The 21,825-nt window shown below is 49.5% G+C and overlaps 10 protein-coding genes across 12 annotated transcripts; 5 read left to right on the forward strand and 5 right to left on the reverse strand.

Moving 5' to 3' along the window:
* The first annotated feature begins 17 nt into the window (after window positions 1-17).
* Window positions 18-3,849, forward strand: PPTG_11365 (hypothetical protein). 3 transcript variants are annotated; one of them, XM_008906663.1, is made up of 6 exons: window positions 18-165; window positions 277-324; window positions 385-804; window positions 923-3,126; window positions 3,189-3,267; window positions 3,334-3,849. In XM_008906663.1, the coding sequence occupies exons 3-6, from the start codon at window positions 529-531 to the stop codon at window positions 3,784-3,786; spliced, it is 3,012 nt and encodes a 1,003-aa protein (XP_008904911.1). In that variant the 5' UTR covers window positions 18-165; window positions 277-324; window positions 385-528; the 3' UTR covers window positions 3,787-3,849. The 3 variants fall into 3 exon arrangements, with proteins under 3 accessions (XP_008904911.1, XP_008904910.1, XP_008904912.1); XM_008906662.1 differs by having other exon boundaries at window positions 398-804; XM_008906664.1 differs by having other exon boundaries at window positions 398-3,126.
* A 185-nt stretch (window positions 3,850-4,034) lies between these two features.
* PPTG_22830 (hypothetical protein) lies at window positions 4,035-4,801 on the forward strand. The gene has a single exon (XM_008906665.1). It carries the CDS (start codon window positions 4,221-4,223, stop codon window positions 4,659-4,661), a length of 441 nt encoding a protein of 146 aa, XP_008904913.1. The 5' UTR covers window positions 4,035-4,220; the 3' UTR covers window positions 4,662-4,801.
* Window positions 4,802-5,392: 591 nt separating this feature from the next.
* On the reverse strand, window positions 5,393-5,821 carry PPTG_11367 (hypothetical protein; the record flags this gene model as incomplete). Its single annotated transcript, XM_008906666.1, has 1 exon — window positions 5,393-5,821. The coding sequence occupies one exon, from the start codon at window positions 5,819-5,821 to the stop codon at window positions 5,393-5,395; it is 429 nt and encodes a 142-aa protein (XP_008904914.1).
* A 72-nt stretch (window positions 5,822-5,893) lies between these two features.
* On the reverse strand, window positions 5,894-6,286 carry PPTG_11368 (hypothetical protein; the record flags this gene model as incomplete). Its single annotated transcript, XM_008906667.1, has 1 exon — window positions 5,894-6,286. One exon carries the CDS (start codon window positions 6,284-6,286, stop codon window positions 5,894-5,896), a length of 393 nt encoding a protein of 130 aa, XP_008904915.1.
* A 585-nt stretch (window positions 6,287-6,871) lies between these two features.
* PPTG_11369 (hypothetical protein) lies at window positions 6,872-9,432 on the forward strand. The gene has a single exon (XM_008906668.1). The coding sequence runs from the start codon at window positions 6,937-6,939 to the stop codon at window positions 9,340-9,342; it is 2,406 nt and encodes an 801-aa protein (XP_008904916.1). The 5' UTR covers window positions 6,872-6,936; the 3' UTR covers window positions 9,343-9,432.
* PPTG_11370 (hypothetical protein) lies at window positions 9,288-11,588 on the reverse strand (the record flags this gene model as incomplete). The annotated part of the gene is made up of 2 exons (XM_008906669.1): window positions 9,288-9,316; window positions 9,386-11,588. One exon carries the CDS (start codon window positions 11,586-11,588, stop codon window positions 9,420-9,422), a length of 2,169 nt encoding a protein of 722 aa, XP_008904917.1. The 3' UTR covers window positions 9,288-9,316; window positions 9,386-9,419.
* Window positions 11,589-11,896: 308 nt separating this feature from the next.
* On the reverse strand, window positions 11,897-13,515 carry PPTG_11371 (hypothetical protein; the record flags this gene model as incomplete). Its single annotated transcript, XM_008906670.1, has 3 exons — window positions 11,897-13,198; window positions 13,264-13,398; window positions 13,468-13,515. 3 exons carry the CDS (start codon window positions 13,513-13,515, stop codon window positions 11,897-11,899), a joined length of 1,485 nt encoding a protein of 494 aa, XP_008904918.1.
* Window positions 13,516-13,672: 157 nt separating this feature from the next.
* On the reverse strand, window positions 13,673-19,059 carry PPTG_11372 (hypothetical protein; the record flags this gene model as incomplete). Its single annotated transcript, XM_008906671.1, has 2 exons — window positions 17,723-19,059; window positions 13,673-17,646 (listed from the first exon to the last, which is right to left on the reverse strand). Exons 1-2 carry the CDS (start codon window positions 19,053-19,055, stop codon window positions 13,673-13,675), a joined length of 5,307 nt encoding a protein of 1,768 aa, XP_008904919.1. The 5' UTR covers window positions 19,056-19,059.
* A 157-nt stretch (window positions 19,060-19,216) lies between these two features.
* PPTG_11373 (hypothetical protein) lies at window positions 19,217-20,486 on the forward strand (the record flags this gene model as incomplete). Its single annotated transcript, XM_008906672.1, has 6 exons — window positions 19,217-19,365; window positions 19,492-19,567; window positions 19,642-19,834; window positions 19,907-19,970; window positions 20,046-20,143; window positions 20,212-20,486. The coding sequence occupies 6 exons, from the start codon at window positions 19,217-19,219 to the stop codon at window positions 20,484-20,486; spliced, it is 855 nt and encodes a 284-aa protein (XP_008904920.1).
* Window positions 20,487-20,691: 205 nt separating this feature from the next.
* Window positions 20,692-21,096, forward strand: PPTG_11374 (hypothetical protein; the record flags this gene model as incomplete). Its single annotated transcript, XM_008906673.1, has 1 exon — window positions 20,692-21,096. One exon carries the CDS (start codon window positions 20,692-20,694, stop codon window positions 21,094-21,096), a length of 405 nt encoding a protein of 134 aa, XP_008904921.1.
* Window positions 21,097-21,825: the final 729 nt, after the last annotated feature.

A 21,825-nucleotide genomic window follows, 5' to 3' on the forward strand; every position in this document is an offset into this window, starting at 1 on the left:
TGTATTTCCAAAAGTATCAAGGCTATCTGGATAGGATGCACGGAGGCAGCACTTCGAGTCGCCTTGACAGCGATGTAGGGGACCATGGCAGCTTTCCACTCGCGACTTCTGTCGCCCGTACGCTTCAATACACGCCAAGCGCACGTCTCAAGATTTTCCTCTCCTGTAAGCGTCAAATTCACGCCAGATGAGCGCGTCGAGCCGCCGAATCTACTCTCATATCATGGGTTCGACGAGCTCAAAATAACTCAACATAATTATTTTTTTTAATGATAGATGGTCACGACAGGTTCCAAGCTCTAGCCTTCCATTTGAAGGCTGCATGTACGAAATAATCTACACTTATTACGGCCCACTAACAACCAGAAATCTTACGGTCTTTAGTGCTGCTCTACAGTGCAACGACGCGGTCACGTGGTGTGGCTGGATATTGAGAAGTTGTCAGCAGGTATTGATTGGGAGGAAGGCATTGCAGGCGGCCTATCTTGGGTCCGGGATGCAGGCCCAGACGGCCGAGTGTTGCTGGTCATGACGCCTCATGCATTACGACGACCGGACGGCTACTGTCTCAATGAAGTTGCAAGGGCTGCATCGTTAAGACTCAATATTTTCCCCGTAATGGTGGCTGAGAGTGCGCCGCCGCCGAGTATTGGGATACTGCCGTTCTTCGATATGCGCGACTGCGTCCCTGGAGATTTGGGGCTTGCAAAGGACAGTCGGGAGTGGCAGGATCTCATGAAAAGCTGCTTGGAATCGTCTGCCTTCTTGGACAAGGCGGAACGATTGTATGCGATGCTGGAATTGGTGCGATGTTGTTTTAAACTGACTTGATAGGCTGACTCAGCGCAACATCTTGCTGCGTTGAAGTTGAAGGCAAGCAGGACTGACTTTGTCTCCGCTTGTGTTGCATGGGTTGTTGCAGTTTGATTCCATTACAAGCTACGGTGTTCCTGCGGTGGCAGGGTTGGCAAATTTAGGCCTCTTTCCGGGCTTTGATGACCACCACCTGGACACGCCGCGGAGCAGCAGCGTACGGCGACTGCTCTCATCTTCTCCAACGCGCGGACGATCCGCCAGTCTAGATGTTCCGTCGGAAGAGTCAAGTAAAGATGCTACATCGACCCTCAGTACTGCATCAGTTCAGGTAGCTGAAGCGGTGAGCGTCAATGAAGCTGAGAACGTAAGCGCCAGTGCAGCCTCCGCGGTTGTTGGTCAAGGCACTAGTGAAGATTCTTCAGCGATTAAAGTGGATGATGACAATGCAGTATCATGCCGAAAAACGCGATACGTTCTCAGCTACGACGTGAGCTGCTACGTGCTCGCTCTTCAAATTTACCAAGATCTTACAAAGTCAGGATTCTCCGTTTACCCAGTGTCAACGACGGGTAGTATTGGATTAACCATGGAGGACGGAACAAAACCCAGTTCTCGAGAAGATGCTCTTCAGTGGGCATCGGCCGAGAAAGATGGCAAGCTAATACTCTTGCTGACGGCGGAGAGTGTGGGACGTCCGCATGGTGTCAGTTTGAATGATGTGTCAGCAGCTATGAGCGCAGGACTGGGTTTTGTGCCTCTGCTCGTCCGCACCTGCGAGATTCCGCTCTCAATCTGTCGTATTCAATGGTTAGACATGACAGACTGCCTTATATACAGTGGCGACGCGATTGGGAACGGAGTCACGGCCAGCCTTAACCAAGTCAGATACGAGAGTCGCAAGGACCAGCTCATATCGGCTTTGGAAGGTACTTTAGACCATGAAGGCCAGCAGGCAAGGCTGTTTTCTCTATTGGCTCCGTTCAACTTCCAGCGTCAAATCAGTCACCTCACAGAGAACTTCATTGGAAGAGAATGGCTCTTCGAGCAGTTTCAACGATGGGTTCAAGGCTCTGCGGCTTCGTCATCAACACGTGAGCTCAGTAACCAGCGCGTGTTTTGGGTGGTCGGCCAGATTGGCTCGGGTAAAACGTCCGTGGCTGCGTGTATGGTACAGTCTTGTCCCGAAATCGCTGCATTTCACTTGGCTACGCAGGAAGATGAGCAGACACACAACGCTCGACGGTGTATTCTCTCGCTCGCTTACCAGCTGACGACTCAGTTACCAGAGTACGCTCACTATTTGCAGTCTCATGAACCATTAGAAGAGATGGTCCCTGTTGCGTCTTTCGTGGAACTCGTGACACATCTGCTGATCGGCCCACTCACTGCGATTGCGAGGCCATCGAAGTACAAGTCGCTGGTTCTGCTAATTGACGGTGTCGAGTGGTTGATACCTGCTTCGTCATCTTCTCAAATGCCGCCGTTTAGCGGAGGATCATGGAGAGAAAATAAGGACGAAGAGTGTTTTGTGTCAATGCTGCCAATGCTCGTGTCACGGTTGCCAGAATGGGTTCGTATTGTCTTGTTGAGCCGAGAAGAACCACCCGTGCTGTCCAAATTACGCGCCTTCGATCCCCCAGATGTGACTATCGAACAGTTCAAGCACGAAAACGATCAAGATATCCGTCGATATATCAATCATTCCCTCTCAAAATTGCAGTTAAGCGAAGTGGAATTTGAGAAAGCTGCAGCACAGATAGGCACTGACTCGGGCAACAATCACGAGTTCGGGATGGAGCAAGTGGTTGAGTTAATTGCTCGCCGTTCTGAAGGACTCTTTCTGTACGCTGTCAACGTCGTCCAAGCAATCAGTGAAGGTCGTTTACATCTTCACGAATTGGCCGAGTTACCTGTTGGTATGGGAGCTTATCTGCAGCAGTTCTTTGCGAGTCATTTCGCTGACCACGACATGTACAAGCATCGTGTACGACCCGTGCTGGAGGTATGCTGTGCAGCGTATGAGCCGCTTCCCGTTGCCACAATTGCTCGAGTATTGGAATGGGATGTATATGAGCAAAGAGATGCAGCCACCGTTTTGGGGTCTCTCTTCTCGATAGAAGCTGGAAATGACCCTGAGACTCAAACACTGCGACCATTTCACACGTCCGTGCTAGATTGGGTACGTGATAGCAGCAGCTCTGGCGTCTTCTTTGTCGACGTTGCATCAGGCCACGAGCGTTTAGGTCGCTGGGCAGCTCGGGAGTATCAGACGCTCACACGCAGCAATGCTTCTGAGTTTGTCAACCTCAAGTACGGTATTTTTCGTGAATATGTTACCAATTGGATTGCTGATTTGTATTGTTTATTTGCAGCTATGAACTGGAGGCAACGGGAGATGAGAAGCTAAAGTCGAAGATATACATCGTGCGCAATGCCTGCAATCACTTGATGGTAGGAAATCTAAGTGTTATTTTACTTACCAGAACTAACGTTTTTGATGTCGTTCAATACTTGTAGCAAGCTACTGGAGAGGATTGCATGCAACTCGTTGCTGCATTTGCAGCAGATGAAAAATTCCAGCTAGCGCGTCGGCTTTTGCATGTCCGTGCTGAAGGTTTGCAGAGCTTTTTCCATGGAGATATCTCCCGCGAGAAAGCGCAGGAACTTTTGACGCGACGCCAACCTCATCGAGTGGGCAGCTTTCTCATCCGCTATACATCAAGGCAACAGACCTACTGTGCATCTTTCGTGACTGGGCTGGATGAGGCGAGTGGTGCACCCAAATTCCGCCACAATTTGATTCACCACTTAGAAAATGGTTCGTATTCAACTGTTCCACAAAAAGATGTGACGGAGAAGACGATTTTGTATCCAGATCTCATCAGCTTCGTCGAGCAGTACCAACGTAAAGGAGTCCTGACAGCTCCGGTCGCACGTGCTGCGCCTCTAAACCGAGAGATCTCCAGATGAAATCTCTTTTCGAGGTAAGCAGCTTAATAAAACTTGAAGGATTCTTCATGATATTTATGAAAGTTATTTATTTTGATGTAACCTGTTTCTTACCTCGATTTTATTTTTCACAATAGAAACGAAGTAAACTATTACAACGATCCATTAGAAACCTGAAAATTTCGCTGTGAAGAATGGAAAATGTTTGGAAACCGAAAGATTAGAAACGTTTCTGCACAGATTAACTCGATAGTTGAAATTAGGCTCTTCACTTCGATCTCAAGCTCAAAGTCAAGCCATAAGAGAACTTTCGGAACGTCCAAATCGGTCACGTTTCAGCTTCACAGCATCATTTACCGGGAATAGGTGTCGAATCTTATCTCTACGGTGGTAAGGGTAGCGGCTGACTAAAAAAAGAGCTGCAGTTTGGTGTCGCCTAAAGAAGCAGTCCAACAATGGTATTCGTCGCGCCAAAGCTGTCAGCGGAGCAAGCGTCCCATGTACTAGCCTCTGTATGGGTGCTTTCGAAGAGAAACAGGAGGAGGTTCGCACGGATAATGACGGTTCAACAGCAGCAAAATTGCTTCCGACTGAGGGATGCGGCTCCTTCAGTTGACAGCAGCAGACGCTTTGACGTTATGCTCGACGATGCTACGGCTAAAGCTCGCTATCGTTTTACTATCACAGAGCTGAGGGAGCTGGCGAAGAAACTCAAGCTGCCCGTGGACGGTGTTACAACTCCGTCGGGAGATCGAGTCGACCGCGTTGAGGCACTAGCAATGCTGTGCCGTCGCCTTTCGGAGCCTTCGAAGTTGTTGACTGTAGCAAGTGAATTTGGGCGAGGCACGGGTCCGTACAGTCGTGTCGTGAAAAAAAACCGCTCAGCTTCTCGTTAACCAGCACCTTGACTTAGTATACTTCAATTATCAACTCGTACATCTAAGAATTAACGAGTATGCAGCTGCCATTCACTCCAAAGGATCTTCGTTACGAATGTGCTGGGCTTTTATTGATGGAACAAAGCAGTATGTGGCTACACCAAGTGCACGAGAGAACGCTGCATCTGAATATGAAAATCTGCAACGTGCTCTTTTCAATGGGCATCCACGTAGGCACTGTTTCAATTGGCAAAGCCTTCAAGCCCCAGACGGGTTGATCGTGAGTCTTTTTGGGCCTTTAGAAGGGAGACGACATGATTCCACAATGTTAAATCTCAGTGGTCTGGTTGATTTAATGGAGAATGACCAGAGTGGAATATTTTGTGGACAGCTAATTTATGGAGATCCAGCCTATGGTTGCAGTAGATTTTTTTGCTGTCCGTCTATTGACACGTCAACTATAGCGGTAAAATTCAACCGAGAAATGAGCAGTGTCAGGGAAAGCGTCGAGTGGGGATTTGGTCGTGTGAAGACACAATGGGAATTTCTGAATTGGGATAAAAAATAATCGTGCTAGACATACTGCAGTTGGAAATCTCTTCTTTGTTGGGGTTTTATTAACAAACTGCCATACATGCATGCAACCTTTAGGCAACCAAATCTCCATGTTTTTTGGATTAATGCCTCCTACGCTAGATGTATATCTTGGCTCTCAGACTACATAAGCAGTTGTTCAATTCAGAAAAGTACTATTTACTGTTGGTCTGGTTCAGCATTGTTCGAAAGAAGTCGAACATGCGCTTTTCGCGCTCCTCATCAGCTTTTCGGCGTCGATCTTCGAGTTCTAACTCGTGCTTGCGACGTCGTTCAGCTTTATCAGCCTTGTGCTTGAGTTGTAGCTCAGTTTGTTCTTTTCCAAACGCAAGTCGCTTCGTTTTGTACTCGTACTTGGAGTTGTCTTCTCCGCTCGCTGACTTCAGGCTCTCTGTTAGAGCATCCATAACAACGGCTAAGCGTTCACGTTTGGTAATTTTTCCTTTTTGAGCACTCCCTGGTCGAGTTAACCGCTTCTTTCCAAGCTTTTGTTGAGCTTGGGTGTATTTGCCGTCCGTAGAAATGTCGTCATCCTCCGTATTCGTATCATCTTCGTCGATTTCGTTCATAGCAAGACGACGCATGAGATCACCTGAGTTCTCGATTGCAAGCTGCTTAGCTTCTTTCACCTTGTTGTCGGTGCCCACCTTGGCGTTCTAGTCGTCGACCTGGGTGGTGATGTCCACTGACAATCGGTCGCGCTCTTCGTACTGCTCTACGGTGCCCGACTTACGCATAGATCTACATTGGTCTCGCTTGAACTCCTTCATAAGGGTTCCGAAGCGTGTTCTAAGAGCGACTCCAGGCTTGTCTACTCCGAAGTCAGGGTCAGCGCCGCATTGAAAGGCGATGTCCTCGAACACTTTCATTATTCCGTTGAATATGCCTACGGGAGCGCGCCAAGGCCGGAATGCATTTACAGCACGCAAGAGAACCACGTCGTCAACCGCTGCGAACTTCTTTCGGATGGCATGGCGGAGCTGCTTCTTTTCGGCGCTTGATGGTACACTCTCATTGATAAAGGCGTCCTCCGTGGCGTCTTGACTCATGCTGCAGCTAAGAATTCTCTACGAAAGAAATTTCGAGTGAATTCTTGAAACGAACTGTATTCTTGTCGGTATCTCTAACCAAAAAGAACCGAAATATCTGTTTGAGAGTTTGTTTTCAGATTACATAGAACGTAGGTGTAGCGTTTGAAACTGAAACTAATATCGTCTCCGAAAGTTCTCTATTAACATGAATTTGAGATCAATGTATCGACGTAAGGTGACCAAGGGAGTAACCACTCGTGAATAGGAATGGTATCTGATCGAGGATCCCAGCGATGGCACTCATTCTTCAGTCGAGCAAGCACCAACTGACGCAGAAATGCCTACTCGAAAACTGCGGTCTAAACTTCAGGAACATGTCAACACAAGTTGCTGGGGCGGACTTTGCTTGCCACTCTACGTTCACACACTGAGAGGGGGTGCACGACTATTTTTTTTAATTTTTAATTTTGAAAATAAATTCTCTCGGGCTCGTAAATTACCATGGTACACAGTAACTGCTCAGATAATGTCCGCCCGTTGTTTCTATCCAGTATTACTAGTATCTATTTGTTCGTTGACTCCAAAATATTGTGGAAATAGAAACGTTTCTGCACAGGTCAACTCGATAGTCGACCATCAGACAACCATCTTGGACCTGTACGGCTGGCATGTCCTTACCTTCGCCCGGCGCGGCCCCCGTGTCCTCCCACGTTGCTATCGATGGTTCTTCCTCTGCGCCCGCATCTCCTTCATCTCCGTCCGTGTCGGTGCAGGTCATTTCGTCCAGCCAGAGCGTCCAGAGCGCCGCGTCCAGCTCTGGTGGAGGAGATCCCAACGCCACTACGCCGAACTCTGCAACTTCGTGGACTAAAGGCTGGTCACCCTCCGCTGCTCTGGACCAGGCTAAATCGGCCATGAAGCAGTCGGGTACAGGTCAAAACCCGCTCAACGGACGATACCGGCCGCTTCAGCTGCTGAACGACGACGACAGCGACGACGAGTGGCAAGGTGAAGCTCGAGGCGTCCCGAGCTTTATAAGCGGAGCTTCAAGCTCCTCCTCAGCCATGGAGGCCGCTTCCATCCCATTGGCCCGCTCTCTACTCGAGCGCGAGCAAATGACGTCATTTCTACAAAGTTCCTGGGTGTTTCTACTGCTACTGGGCACGCTAGCGTCCGTGACAGCTTGGAGTGTCGATGCAGGTGTATTGGTCGTCACAAAGCTCCACTCAAACTTCACAGAGCTCGGAGGCACCTGGTCTCTAGGCTATCTCTTCTACATCCTCTTCCGAGTGTTCATTCTACTGCTGGGCGTGGGCTGCACTGTCCTCATCTATCCGGAAGCCGTTGGTTCCGGTATCCCCGAGATGAGGAGCATCTTGGGAGGTTTCCCATTCCCAAACTACCTAACAGGACGCGCGTTGATCGCCAAGTGCTTCGCCTTGATACTGGCACTGGGAAGTGGCCTCACTATAGGAAAAGAAGGCCCATTCGTGCACTTGAGCTCGATTATCGCTCGACAATTGCTGCGGTTGCCACTTTTTGAGCAGATCCGGAAGTCCAAGGACCTGACGCACCACATGCTGGCAGCGGCGTGTGCTGTGGGCGTCACTGCGACGTTCGGAGCTCCAGTTGGCGGCGTGCTCTTCAGTATCGAAGTTACGACGTCCTACTACGTGACGTCCAACTACTGGCGCGCCTTCTTCTCGTCTGTGGTTGGCGTCGTGGTCTTCCGTGGACTCAATAGCCTTCTCGCTGGATCGTACGGCTCCCTCTTCACAACTTATTTCGACCCACTGCCGTACGAGACGTTCGAGATCGCATTCTTCCTGTTATTGGCGGTGATTTGTGGTCTCCTCGCTGCGTTATTGGTGCGATCATACCGCATGACTCTCGATATGAAGAAGAAACTTGAAGACCAATATCTGTTGATCTGGTGCGGCAGGTTTCCTGGAGTTTCGCCCTTTATCTATGCTGCATTAGTGGCATTTCTATTCTCTATCGTGGAGTACCCAGTCGGCAGCTTCATGCAACTCACCCAACGCCAGACTATTGACGACATGTTCTCCACCAAGACGTTAGCTGCTGATGAAGTATCCACTGCGACACATTTGTCCATCGACTTCGGCAGTTCGTGGACGTCTCCGTCACTGTTGTTGAACCTGTTCGCGTACGTGGTTGTACGTTTTTGGGCCTTGGCCATCAGCGCCACCGTGTTCGTGCCCAGTGGTATTGTTACACCTGTATTCGCGATCGGTGCTGCGCTTGGTCGCTTGTTTGGTGAATTAGTTGTGATTCTCAGTGAAGGAGAATTGTCTATTGGTGGCTACGCTGTCGTCGGAGCCGCTAGCTTCACGGCTGGTGTGACTGGAACCATCAGCATCGCAGTGATCGTGTTCGAACTCACAGGACAGCTGAGCTACATGATCCCCGTTCTCCTTTGTGTGATCGTGGGACGAGCTGTGACGCGATTTTTCTCGCTCGACATGTACGAGACGATGGCTCGTCAGAAGAACTTGCCTCAATGGCCGGACCTGACCAAGCAGATATCCTACTCGCTCACAGCTGGGGATCTTATGCGCGATATGCCTCCTTACTATCTCGTTCGACGTCAAACTTTGAGTTCGATCAAGCATTTGCTGCAAGTTACTAGTCGTGCCAAGAAAGATAAGATCGTTCGTCTTTTTCCAGTCGTGGATGACACCAAGACGATGGTGTTGCTGGGAGTTGCTACGCGTGAAGAACTCGAGTCTCTGGTTGTGTTGTGGGAGCTCAGTCTACGCAGTGGCAGAGTGTCAGACCGTCGTGTTTCAGTGGCAGGTATCATGCCTGAACAAGCTGTTGTGTTGTCCAATCCAGCGACTGAAAGTTCAGAGGACGTAGACTTGGTACATCTCGAACTTTTGAGTCTGGAAGAAGAACATTTCCACGTGCCTCGAGATACGTTCGCCAGCCACGTGATCCTCCTCATCTCAGTACACAAATGTCCACAGCTCTTCGTCACACATCGTGGCAAGTTACAGGGAGTTATTCATGCAGCGGACCTGCTAGCTGGCTCGCGCAAGTACATGTTATAGATAAAAAGGGGTTTTTGCGCTTGAACATTAAAACTAACGTTACCTGTAAGTTTTGAATGGCAACCGTAAAATTGGCATTATCTTACGGTACTTTTCGAGAACCTTGTTGTAGATCTCCTTAGCGGCATTGAAGTAACTCGATACGGGTCGAGACTGGTTCGTCGTTGAGTATTCTGCTTCTTGACAGTGTGTCGTTCACGTGCCTTCATGGCTGCAGTGTAAAATGCATCGGTTCTCTTCACCGAACGCTCTTCAGTTTTTTCTAACAAATGTGCCATTTGTGAAGCGTGCCGAAATCTCCGAGTTTCCTCCAAGTGCTGTTTCTCCTGAAGTAGAGCTGTTAGTTGGTTCTCGCGTTCATGACGAAGCTCACGCATCATCTTCTCGGACGCTGAGCGCTGAGCTTTTTCCACAAGTTCTCGCTCCTTAACTTCACGTCGAGTCTGCTCCTTAACGAGTTGAATCTGATTCGCGTAGAAATTCTCCATTGCTTGTTCTCGTTCCGAGTGTTCCTTCTGAATTTGTTTGAGCATTGATGTCGTCAATCGATGTTCTTCTCGAAGCTTCTCCTTCTCCAGATCCAGCAAGTGATTCATCGCTTGACGTAGCTGTTTCTCCTCTTCGTTCTTGGCTTCCAAACCGATGGCGATGCGATGTAAACGCACGTCTTGCTCGAATCGACGAGACCGGATCTTGTCGACGTTCGCCATGTGCTCTCCAGATTTGAACGCCCGTTCCAAGTGCTGGCGTTGAGAAGCTTCTCGCTGACGTAATTCCTGTAAATGGTTCTTCAACGAGAGCTTGTAGCGCAAGTACTGCGCTTGAACCTTTGACGTTGCAGTATGGTGTCTAGTCTTCGGTAGTAGAGGATAAAGGGACTTGGATGGGTCGCGTCGTGTTCGTGAAGACGGCCGGTCTGGAGCGTGAGGCTCATTGCGTGCAACTTTTTTCTTGACCGGGCTGGACGTCAGTTCATCGTTCTCTTCCGCTTCCTGATGGTTAGCGCTCTTTCGGGGAGTCACAGGCTTCTCAGATGCTGTGTTCTCGTTTGGTTGGGTATTTTCACGGTCGTCAGTTGGTTCTTGATCTTTCTGCTCGGGTTCATCGTCAATACTAATCGACGAGAAATTCTGCGCGAAAACTCCTTCGTCCTCCATAAAATGCATGCTCTCGTCGCTGTTGTGTTGCACTGAAGACACACCTTCAAAGAACACGCCCTGCTTATCGGAGACTTCGTTCCTGTTTGCGTTTTCTTGAGGTTTATCTTCGTCCGAACTGGTACTGCCTACTGTGACAAAGCGTCCGTACGGTTTTGTTTCCAGCAGCTCTTTATCGTCCTTCCGTTGCTTTCGCCCGGTCACCGTCTTCATTGAAACTCCTGCTCTCCTACTGACCGCCTTTTTAGCTGCATTCTCCGCTCTGCTACTATTCGCCTTGAAAAATTGATCCAGCAGTCGAGAGCGCTTTTTATTGTTCTCCGCGATCACATCCGCTCTACCCTTCCCACTCACCGAAGTTTTCCTTAGCTCCCCAGCACTTACAGCACGTCCAACACGAACTTCCTCCTGTTTCTGGCTCACTCTCGACTGTGACGCACTTCTTGATTTGGTCTCCTTAGTCCTTCGCTTCTCCCGTGACGTCGTCCCCGGGTCGCTCTTCGGCGCACCCTCCTTCCTCTGTTTCTTGGCAAATTTCGGTGGAATTCGTCGTTTTGAGACGGTCTTCTGTACTTCCGTTGCAGACATCCCGAGACTGGCGAGACTTGCGTCTCGGAGCCTCTCCCCGACCTCCTGACTCTCCTCGAAGAGTAGTGTATACACCTGTTCCAGCATCGTCAGCAGCCGACGGATGCTGCCAAAGTCCCCAGCACAGAGTTTTTCTCCTGCTAGTGCATTTACCGCGTCGTCGTCGTTGCCTTGCCCCAATAGAGCGCCCCGTAGCGCGTCTGCAACCACCTGGGCATTGTGCTCGTAGTCTTGTAGAGTCCGTGGCACGCGCTCCACGTCGCGTAGACGGAACTGGAAGAGCTTCTCGTACAGTGCAACGCTCATGGATGATACACTGGCTACGAGATCGGCGACGTTGGCGAATGCGCGGTCACTGAAGCCTAGTTTTGATAGTAGTGCATTGGTGTCAATAAGCAGCTGGTCTGCAGTAGATTTCTCGGCTTGTATTGGGTCAGTTGGCGCAGAAAGTTGCTCATTTTGTAGAGGAGACACGCCTTCATGTGACGAAACTGCTGACATGGCGCTATGAGCAGTGTACGCGACGTATACACGCGCCGAAGAAGTTGCCAATCCTGAAATGACGGTGGAGCTCTTCGCGTTTTTGAATTTGCGATTGAGATTTTCAAACTGGAAAAGCGGGACGGTACATTTGCTACTGGTACAGACTAGTTTATTTGAATTTTGTATGCTTAAATGTGCGATCTGGAGAAAAGAGGTGATTACAGTTATGCATTCGGTGACACTAGGCGTTTCGAAACCAGAGAACGAGTACTGTGAGCTGGGGACTAAGTACGAACAGCTTCAAGTTGAAGTCGATGGTACTTTTGCTACATGAACCCCTCCGTTTCATCATTTCTCGAATGCTGCGGCTCGATGAAATCAGCGAAGCGATGCTGATGGTTATCCCACCAGCGTTCGGCCTCCACTTCGGTCACTTTCTCTCGATCGAAGAGCACAGCGATCACTTGTTCCTCCAGCGTGTCTTCTCTCCGACCAACGTGCAAGGCAATGCCATCTCGTCCTGCCCTGCGATCTGTCTTGCGGTACATCGAGCTGAGCTCGAACTTGGACGCATCCTGTAGTACCAACCGCACTTTCGTCTCACTCGAGTCGAAGTCTACGCGTCTGCCACCGATTGTCGGCCTTGCACTCCATGCAGGGAAATTTTCTAGAGGCTTCTCTTCTGCTGTTTCTTCGACCTGTGGTTCCTCTCCGTTCGACTCACTGCTCCCCGTGTTATCCACACTATGATTAGGATCATGTTCCTCGTGTTTGTCGGGCTCCGTGGGTTGGATGTCACTTGCTGAACTACGACTAGAAGCTAGTGACGCTTGTAGCTCCGACTTCATGTTGTCTAGAAGTTTGCAGGACACGCCAACAGGCTGGGATATTGTCGCTATCTGTAGTGCGGTCTTTTTCTTTTGTCGTCGATGATGAGAAAGTCGCGGGACTTTGGGTAGTGTTCGCTCCTTCAGGAGTGCTGCTGATCCAGTTTCTCCAAAGCGTCGACTGCTCTCGCTTCGCGTGACAGATCTGCCACTGGAAGGAGGCGTTTGAGTATCTCTAAAATATTTGTCACCCGAGTACGTGATGCGACGAATTAGTTTCGGTTGGAACGTGAGTTCTCGTTCATTCTCCTCCGTCTGCCGGAGACGCTCAGCTTCCACTTTATCCTGTTTTTTCTTTAGCCACTCCAGCTGCCGCTCCAGTAACGACATCTCAGCGAACTTTTTAGCGATCACTACCGTCTCGATACCGGGTTCACGACGTGACAAATATGCAGCGCTCGAAGCAGGTCGAGGTCTCTTTGTCGCTACAGGAGGTTCGACTTCAGGATTCAAAGCCTCCAGAGACCAAGATGACGACGCGTTGTTGCTATCGTTATCGTCGCCATGAGTGCTTGCGTTGCTGCTGATTTCACTGCATTTTCCATCAGAGAGGACAATCAAGCTCTTTCCAGGTCGTAATTTTCCCCGACTTGGACTCGTCTGCTTTGCATCACGACTTTTTGTTTGTGCAACAACACCTGCAAAACAGGGAAGATCTCGGAGCTCCATCACGATGTGTTTCCAGCACTTGCACTGCGCTCGAGGGTGCGAGTCTCCTCGTTGAATATGCCTTCGAATCATCTAAAGCACCAAAGGATTGTTAGATAACTGAAGTGGTGAGCTCCAGAATTGTACGATCTTCCTACCTCTTCTGTTCCGTCATCTGGTATGATAACTCGACTTGTTTCATCACGTAGCCAGTGCTCGACTAAGCGTACTCGTTGGTGCCACCAATTAGCATCCCCATTCAGTGTACTCAAGTCCTCAGCAACAAACTTGGCCTGTAAATCCACAATAGCAGATTAGACTAGTGCATTCAGCCAAACAGTTCGGATAATAGCTCCACTTACGATGCCCTCGACGAGCGTTGCCTCATTCATCGCAATCGTCTGCACCATTTCAGCGGTGCTCGCTCACAAAAGAGAACGCTCCACCGAAGATTTCTAGAAGGGGCTCTCGAACTGAAAGAGTATAAATAAAATGCGCAGCCATTTAGCGAGTTCACTATTTCTGGAAGATCGTTGTCGTTTCTTTCGGACAGGAGGCGCTTGTCCCTCACTGCAATGGTAAAAGTCCTACCGCTTCGGCTCCTCCGCTTTTCTTGAGCGGAGGAGCCGAAGCGGAAGGACTTTTACCATTGAGTAGTAGGATCGACCGCAATTCTGGGTTCATGTGGTCGATTTCATCCTTGGTTTGGACCACCTTGTACATCTTTCGGATAGCTGAGATCATGCGCTTCGTAGCGGGGAGGTGAGGCAGAAATCGTTGACTTCGCATGATCTCGTGCTGGCCTTCGTCTCTTAGCCTTTCGCCTTGCACCATTTGCTGCTGAGCCTGTGTCATCATTTCCTTCAACTCTATAATCTTCTTGACTCCAAGTACCGCCGCGTCCAATTGTCCTGCAGAATCACGGAATCCGTCCACTATCTGCATTGTACTTGACCCGTCAGACAGCAACTTCTCTCCGACAGTATATTTCTCTTGGCCGCTCAACAGAATCTTCTTCCCTTCCTCTTCGCGCTCAGTACGCTGAACCAATCCATGTGAAAGTGCGTTGAGCATCCACCGGGCGATTGCCATGATGATCCGCATACTTCCAAGAGCAGGAGGTAGCGTGTCTTCGATCTTGTACGCACGTATAGCAAAAAGGTGCGCTCTCTCCATAATCATCAACACCTCACATGCACGAACCTGCAAGAAGTATGCAAACTGTCGATCACTCAATGCCAATTCGTCCACTGACCCACGATGTGCTGACTGTTGTAGCAGATTATGCTGTGCGTGCTGATCCTTTTGCACCCACAAGCCCTCGAACGGGTTCTTGATCGTCGTGTGTCGCATTACAACGCCTAAAGAATTGATAGAAGCGTTGTCAGCATGTCCAAAGAAACCCACAATTTCTTCGCGATTGTTGGGGTAGTCGCTGTGGATCTCGAATTTTGACCCTTTTTCACAATGGCCAAACCACTTTGAATACCGCCCAGCACTCGTGCCAAAGCGTAGTCCATAGATTGACTGTGAAGCAAACCCCTCGACGCTAACAAGTTTCTCACCTCTGATGAGTGAGAAGACTTCGCGAGTTCCGAAAGGATTTCCGTGGATAGAACCTTCAATGTTCTGTTGCCCACTTGCCTTTAACACCACACAGATACCGTCCACTTTCTTGCCGCAAAAGATGCCGATTTCGTTGATACTGCCAAACGGTGGCACTTTGTCGTGCGTGAAAGGCTTTCCTGCTGTTGTACCGAAAAGACTGGATGACCGCTCTGCGTAGTTGTGCACTGCGCGCTCATTGTATGCCACTAGCATTAATCGCTTCTCCAATTGCAGCCGTAAGCGAACTTCGTTTTCGTGGTCTTGGAAAAGCTTCTTTAACGTTGGAGAACTGATCGCCGTCTCCCGCATTAACTTACGGGAATGAGTCAATTGTGCTCTTAAGCTCGTCGTGGGCAATCGCTGTTCCAGCGCGATGATTTTACAGTGATAAGTATCCAAATCGACCATGCATTGCCTCCACAGATATGGTAGAAGAGCGCACCGCTCTGAGTAGGTGTACTTCGCCTTGACTCGGTTTTTAAGAGCGTGGAAAATCGTGTGCATCGCCCAGAGATCACGCTTCCGGCGAACGAGTTTGACGACCGTTTCCCGCGCTTTTGAGCATTGTGCAAATTGCACCCACCGTAAAAAGGTGCCTCGGAACGAATTCGCTGGTGAGTGTTTTGTGCCTACAAGCTGTAAGGACTCTGCGCTACCATCGAACAGCCCTTGCTCTTCCATAAAATGCTCATACTTCCACATGAGCTGTTGTGAACGTTGAAGCTTTTGCGATAGCTTCGGCGACTGGAACTTCCACTTCCAAACAGCATATTTCAGTAGTGTCTGAAAGGCGTGATACTTTAGCTTGAGTTTGTAAAATACGCCCATGTTCCGCTCCCAGTACATGAAGCGGTAACACAGGCGAAGCCAGTTGCAGATCTGCGCACGATGGCAGAGTACACTCGTGTGCTTCATCATAACGACGATGCGAAGGCTACGGAAGCTCGATTTTAGCTGTTGTCTTGCTTGTTGTTGCAGCAAAACATCGTACACATTATCCATCGCGTCATGGAGACGATGTGCCCGTCGTCGCATAATTTGCTGCACTTGCTGCATCTGAGCCGCCTTAATTTTCAAAGTTGCGCTAGCTTCCATGCGTAAAAACGCTTCTTCATTGGTTTGCTTCTTAGTCAGCAGTAGCTCACGACTTCGTATGGTTTCTTTTCGCATCGAGTCATTCTCCATAATAGAAAGAAGATCTTGACGAAGCTGTTGTGCTCGAATCGGGTTATTCGCAATAGCTTGGAGACGCCATTCTCGGTCTTCACGCCAGTGTAAAACTACTTTCTCTCCTATTTCCTCGGATTCTTCATCCTTCTTCACCGACTCAGCTTCGCCTTGTGCTGCTGGGGGAAGCTTGTATACGGTGCCAATCATCCACTGTCGGAAACGAGAGTTCATTACACGGAATGCGCCCAAATCAGTAGCAAAGCGGTTGAGTTTGCCTCGCTGTACCGTTGCCCGCAAGTATTTCATAAAGAGACGACCAAAGCGCCGATAAGCAATCACATTTCCAATCATATTGATACGATCCCGTTCCCGATATTTCAGATATAAACCGAGACACAAATCGTAAAGACGACTTTTACGTTTGATCTTCTTCCCCAACTCGGTTTCCATGATCCTCGTCAAAGACCCAGCAGTAGTTCCGTCGCTAGCCTCAGTGGATGGATTATCGGGATGTGAATTGAGTCGTGAGATCTCGATATTATGCTCTTCGTCTGCCGCCAGTAACAAAACAGAACCGCGCATATTCCTTGCATCTGCCGTTGACCCTCTTCCATGTTGGGGTGATTCATATGTCGACATTGGAAGGCTACGGCGTGTTGAGGATGCCTTTGCATGTGCACTGTCAGCTGGATACAACGATCCACGCTGTTGAACAGCGCGGCCATGATTATTCGCTCCATGATGCTGGCGTTGATGCTGTGCCAGCGTCTTAGCTCTCGCTCTAACGGAGAATTGACTCAATAGGCTCACGTACTTGCGATGCCTCATATCCCTCTTCAAAATTGAGTAGTAGCGCAGAATATAAAATGTCACCCTCACCATGTAAAACTTGTGTAGTTGCTGGAGCGTATTTCCGTGATTTCGCCAGATCTGACGTATCAACCGCGCGCTTTGAAATCGATCTTTCCAGGTTTGCCAGCAGATACGGCGAATTTGTCTAGCCTTCTTCTTTCGGACGCGTTCAATTTGCTTCTTATTCCATTGCTTTGTTTTATACCGCAGTTTCAACGCACGAAAGTTTCGTAGCTGAATGTACGTGCGCAAAACATTCATCAAAAATTCGGTTTTGCCATGCGCAATGATCATTTGCTGGAGATGACGCTTCCAAACGTAAAATGGCCAAAAGCTGATACGATAGAACGCGTAATGTTCATGCAGCTTGCGGGTCATGTACTTCCAGGCAACAAATTTGCGCAGAACATGTATGCGCAGCATCTTCGTACGCTCAGCAAATATGCGCCAGTCATAGAAAATTTGCTTTTTCATGCGAAAACGGGAAACTATTTGCCGCTCGGGCCATTGGTCGATTTCAAATCTCTCCCAGTACCGACGGATACTTTGCTTCATGATATCCGCTGCCAAGTCGTGATACAAGTACGCCGCCGCTGGAACCTCGACACTCTCGAAATGTCCATTTCGCGAGTACTTTTGAAGAAGTGTGGACAGGATAACTTTGATTCGTAGCTTGTCCGGAATACCATTCATCGTATGTACTCCAGGAGATTCGGTATCTGAATGCGGAAGTCTATTCCCAAGTTGCAATAAACGTCTGCGCTGTGGTTTCTGGAAGATGACCTCTAGAAATTGGGATCGCATTTGTAAGCGCTGCTGCTCGTTTTCCCAAGGAATATCTCTAGGGTCGCATTTAAACTGCTGCAAGTGCTCGATCATGTGCTTGGCTGATGTTGCTAAGCGTTGCCGAACTGGAAAAAGCGCAATGAATTCGCTGTGAGTAGATAGCAGTGTCAAAGTAACAATTTACACGGTACTGGATCTTACCTTTCTCTTCTAGAGCCTCCAGTTCCCTGGTATAAATGTCTTTTTCCTGCCTTTGGCGGAATTTCTCGCGGTCGAACTCGCGTTTCCACCTTGAAGCCTCTTGAAGATCGACAGGATGAAAGATTTGACGAAAGCCTTCAAACGATAAAACTGCTTTTGACTTGGTTCGTCCTCGTATAAAATGATCCTCTTCATCTCCTTCTTCATTTGCTTTCTGAGCTGCTTGCATTGCTGTAACGTGGTCTTCCAGTATCTTCTGGACCTTAGCTGCGTCCTTATCGCCAAGTTGGACGTCCGAAAGCTGCAGGAATTTAACGATCTGATTGACAGTCATTTCTCCACTCCCTGTAAACGCAATCTCAATCGTATCCCACGACCGGAACAACCGCTTCTGCAGTTGAGTTTCCACAAAGTGATGCAGATCAGTCAGTCTTTTGCGTCGTTTCATCCCAGGAGTCTGAACTTTCGCCTGAAGTCGAGCTGCTGAAAAGCCAAAATTTGACAATTTATCCTCCTCGTCATTATTGTCCTCTTCTTCTGGTGCTTCAAGCCCTGCACTGTCCGTAAAAACTGACGATCTTCTCCTACTCGTCACGTCTGATTCCGTCTCTGTCGTCTCTGGCGTCGCAGAGCTTGGTACCGACGGCACTCCAGTCAAAAAGATCCCGTTGACGTCATCGTCCGCGTCCAAAACCACATTATATCCTATACCAAACCTCCATTCATTGCTTCCACTATCCACACCACTCAACGGGGTCTTCTCTGCATTATCCTGCCACTGGTTCCAAATGGCGTCTACCGTGTTCTCCACTGATCGTTGATAGTCGGCATCCCCAGAGCCTGACATGGGCCACAGCCCAAATCTGCTTAAATCCTTCCATAACTTCTCTCTGAGTCTATTCTTCCGATCCACGTACTTCAGTCCTTCGAGCTTCCTGACTCTCGTGCTTTGTCGTCGCCTCATGGCGCTCTTGAGCACCATTGCTCCCATCTTCCTCACTTTACGCTCCTCTGCCTCCTCTCTCGACCCCAGTCGGGAAACTTTCGGCTTAGCAAGTTGAGGCTCACTGTTTCCGCGTATCATTGTTCCTTCTCGTGATGTCCGGGTTAAGGTATTGCGCTGGATACGCGCAGCCACGGGGTGTGTCTCGGGTAATAGCACCGGAAGGTCGAACCAGTTCGGCACCGCCAGCTCCCGACGTCCAGCGCGTCTCTGCGTGGATCCCGCGCCCTTCCGCGCGTACAAGACCGTGCGTTGAGGCACATTGTCGCCGGAAGTAGGTCGTGCAGGGAGCGCGGGCTGCGCTGTTATCTCTTCCAAGACATCCGTCATCCAGTGCGGAATTGTTATGTTGAAGCGTCGCACAGGGAAACATGACGACCATCACTCTTCGACGTTTGGATTGGATGAAATATTTTGCTAATTTCGACCAATAAGTAAGAGACCGCGTGGTGTGACTCCATTCACGACAAGGGGGGCAAATCTGTACGAGCATGGTGGAGATCATCCTGGACCCGAGCATCCGCGATTGGGTGGTGCTGCCCATGGTCATCATCTTCGGATGCTCGGCCATGGTACGCCACTACGTCACGCTGCTGCTCAAGAATGAGAAGATGGCTAGCGTCGAGCAGCTTACGCCCATGTACGTCATCAGATAAAGCTATGTGGGGAGGCTATTACTTTCACTAGAGACGGTAGAATCATCCTACCTTGATACAGGAGAACGAAGTAGAACTGATATGTGTATGCTGTGATCTTTGGGTGACAGGAACACGGTGAAGCGTGCGCAGATTACGCGTGTCAACTCTAAGTTCATCTCGCCCGATGCCTTTGCTATGCGAAGGGTAAGAAGGAGAATGCCGCAGTGCAGGCTATTGAAGAAATTAACTGGCGTGTACTCTTTGCGGTGACTGAGCAGCACTACTTCACGGCATCGCAGAAGAAAGATGGGTTGAAGGGCGCGCTACGGGAGAAGGTTAAGAGCGAGGCCATGAACCAGATGATGAACCCCAACTCGATGCTGGAGATGATGAAGGGCAACATGACCTTCATGGTGTCCAACTTCGTCATGATGGGACTCATGAGCTACTTCTTCGGCGGCTTCGTGCTCGGTGCGTTGGCTCAATTCTTGCGCCCACATTCAATGTTTTTTATACTCAATCTGTCCTCGGTATTCATGACAGCTAAAGTGCCGTTCTCGCTGACTCAAAAGTTCAAGATGATGCTGCAGCGCGGCATTGAGCTCAAGTAATGACTGGTGCCTTATCCATGATCTCGAAAAACTCTGTTGCTTACCATATTGTTATTAATGTGTGTTCACAGCACGCTGGATGTGTCATATGTCTCCTCGGTGTCCTGGTATTTCCTCGTGAGCTTCGGCATGCGTGGTTTCCTCTCGCTCATTCTCGGCGAGAAGAGCGGTAAGTCTTCTACTGCACGTCTTCAATTATGGACCAAGATCTAACTATAACTTTTCTACCTCTTGCAGCTAGCGACGACACCAAGGCCATGCAGATGCAGATGGGTATGGGCGCCGGCCCCAACATGGCCTTCGACGCGCCCAAGGTGTACAAGCAGGAGCGCGTGAGCCTCCGCTTGCACAACCACGACTGGGCTCTGGAGTTCGCCGAGAAGAAGCTACTAGGCGAACCCATTCCAAAGAAGCCGAAGACATCGACTGCCTCGGCATCCTACAGCTCGACGACCACAACAACTACGGAGAAGCGGTCGTCCAAGTACACCAAAATCTCCAAGAGGAAGTGAGCATGCTTCAATCAGCAGGGAACATTCGATTGGTCAAACGAGCTTTGATTTTCAGCGAATCATTTCATTTAAAGCAGTTGATTGGTCCATAATCTGTTTAAACTCTGTGATTGGTTACAAATCCATTCTGGTGGTTCTGCACTTCTCTACTGCACTGAGCCAAAGATCACTCGTCGACTCGCTCAGCGCCGCACACTCCGCCATCATGGACGTCATCCGCAAGTACCTTAAGTCAGATTTGCCGCGCTATCTCAAGGGCCTGCCGCTGCCTCGCACGTTCTCGGGTTTCCTGAAGCTCAAGCAGGACGAGTGGATGTATCTGGCGCCTCTGCTCATCACCATCTTCGTGCTGGGACTCACGCTGTTCGCCGGTAAGAACAACTCGAAGCCTGGCCGCGTGAACCACAAGATCCAACTGGAGAAGGAGAAGGTCGTGGACTTTGTATCGGTCCCTGATGTGGAGGACGTGATCAAGAGCAAGGGCAAGTGCACACTTTGCCGCTGCTGGAAGTCTAAGAAGTTCCCATACTGCGACGGCTCCCACATGAAGCACAACAAGGAGACGGGTGACAATGTCGGCCCACTCGTACTCACCGCCAAGAAGGCCTAATCGTGGCTGTTGCTATGTATGACTGATGGCTGATTGCTTCGGATTAAGCAATCTAAAGTCCGTTCACATTTGGTTCTTTGGTGTTTATTTGAGTTGCCTTCGTACTGTTGTGCTATGCAGGCTGCATTATGCAGCACGCCACCGGAAAAGCTGTTGCTTATGTTTTCTAATAAGTGAAGCAATCAGTGATGGCGAACTCGATAGGCTTGATAGAACCCCGGCTCATCGTCGACATCCTTTTTGCGCATGAGTCAACTACAGTGGCTATAATAGTCGGAAAGGAACACGTTTGATACAGTGTACGTACAGTAATACTTAGGTATGGTTTTAGTTGCGCCGTGTTTGGTGACGACCAGCAGCGATGCTCCGTCACTGGTCTGCTGAAGCAGCAGGAACAGATGAGCTTTGGGCTCGATTGTAAGCTTGCTACCGAGTCTTACCAATGCAATGATCCAATCCAGTTAGTGCAAGTACTTGTAATGAAGATACGCTTCAAGTTGATGGCTCTCGTTTGGCACGTGCAACACCGCTTGGAATCGGAGAAGGATACCTTGTCAACCTGGTCGAGTCCGTGACACTCTCGGTCTTTCGATGTTGTTTACCGAACGTGTGTCACGAAGGACTTTCAATTGCTTGCACGCGCGACTAGCTTGCTCCAACCGGCTGGTACCAACATGTGCTCCAGCTTTTGTCGGTCGCACCAGGTAGAGGTTTGATGAGATCCACGGC

This window comes from Phytophthora parasitica, assembly GCF_000247585.1.
Source record: "Phytophthora parasitica INRA-310 unplaced genomic scaffold supercont2.24, whole genome shotgun sequence".
In the NCBI taxonomy this organism is placed as follows: domain Eukaryota; phylum Oomycota; class Peronosporomycetes; order Peronosporales; family Peronosporaceae; genus Phytophthora; species Phytophthora nicotianae.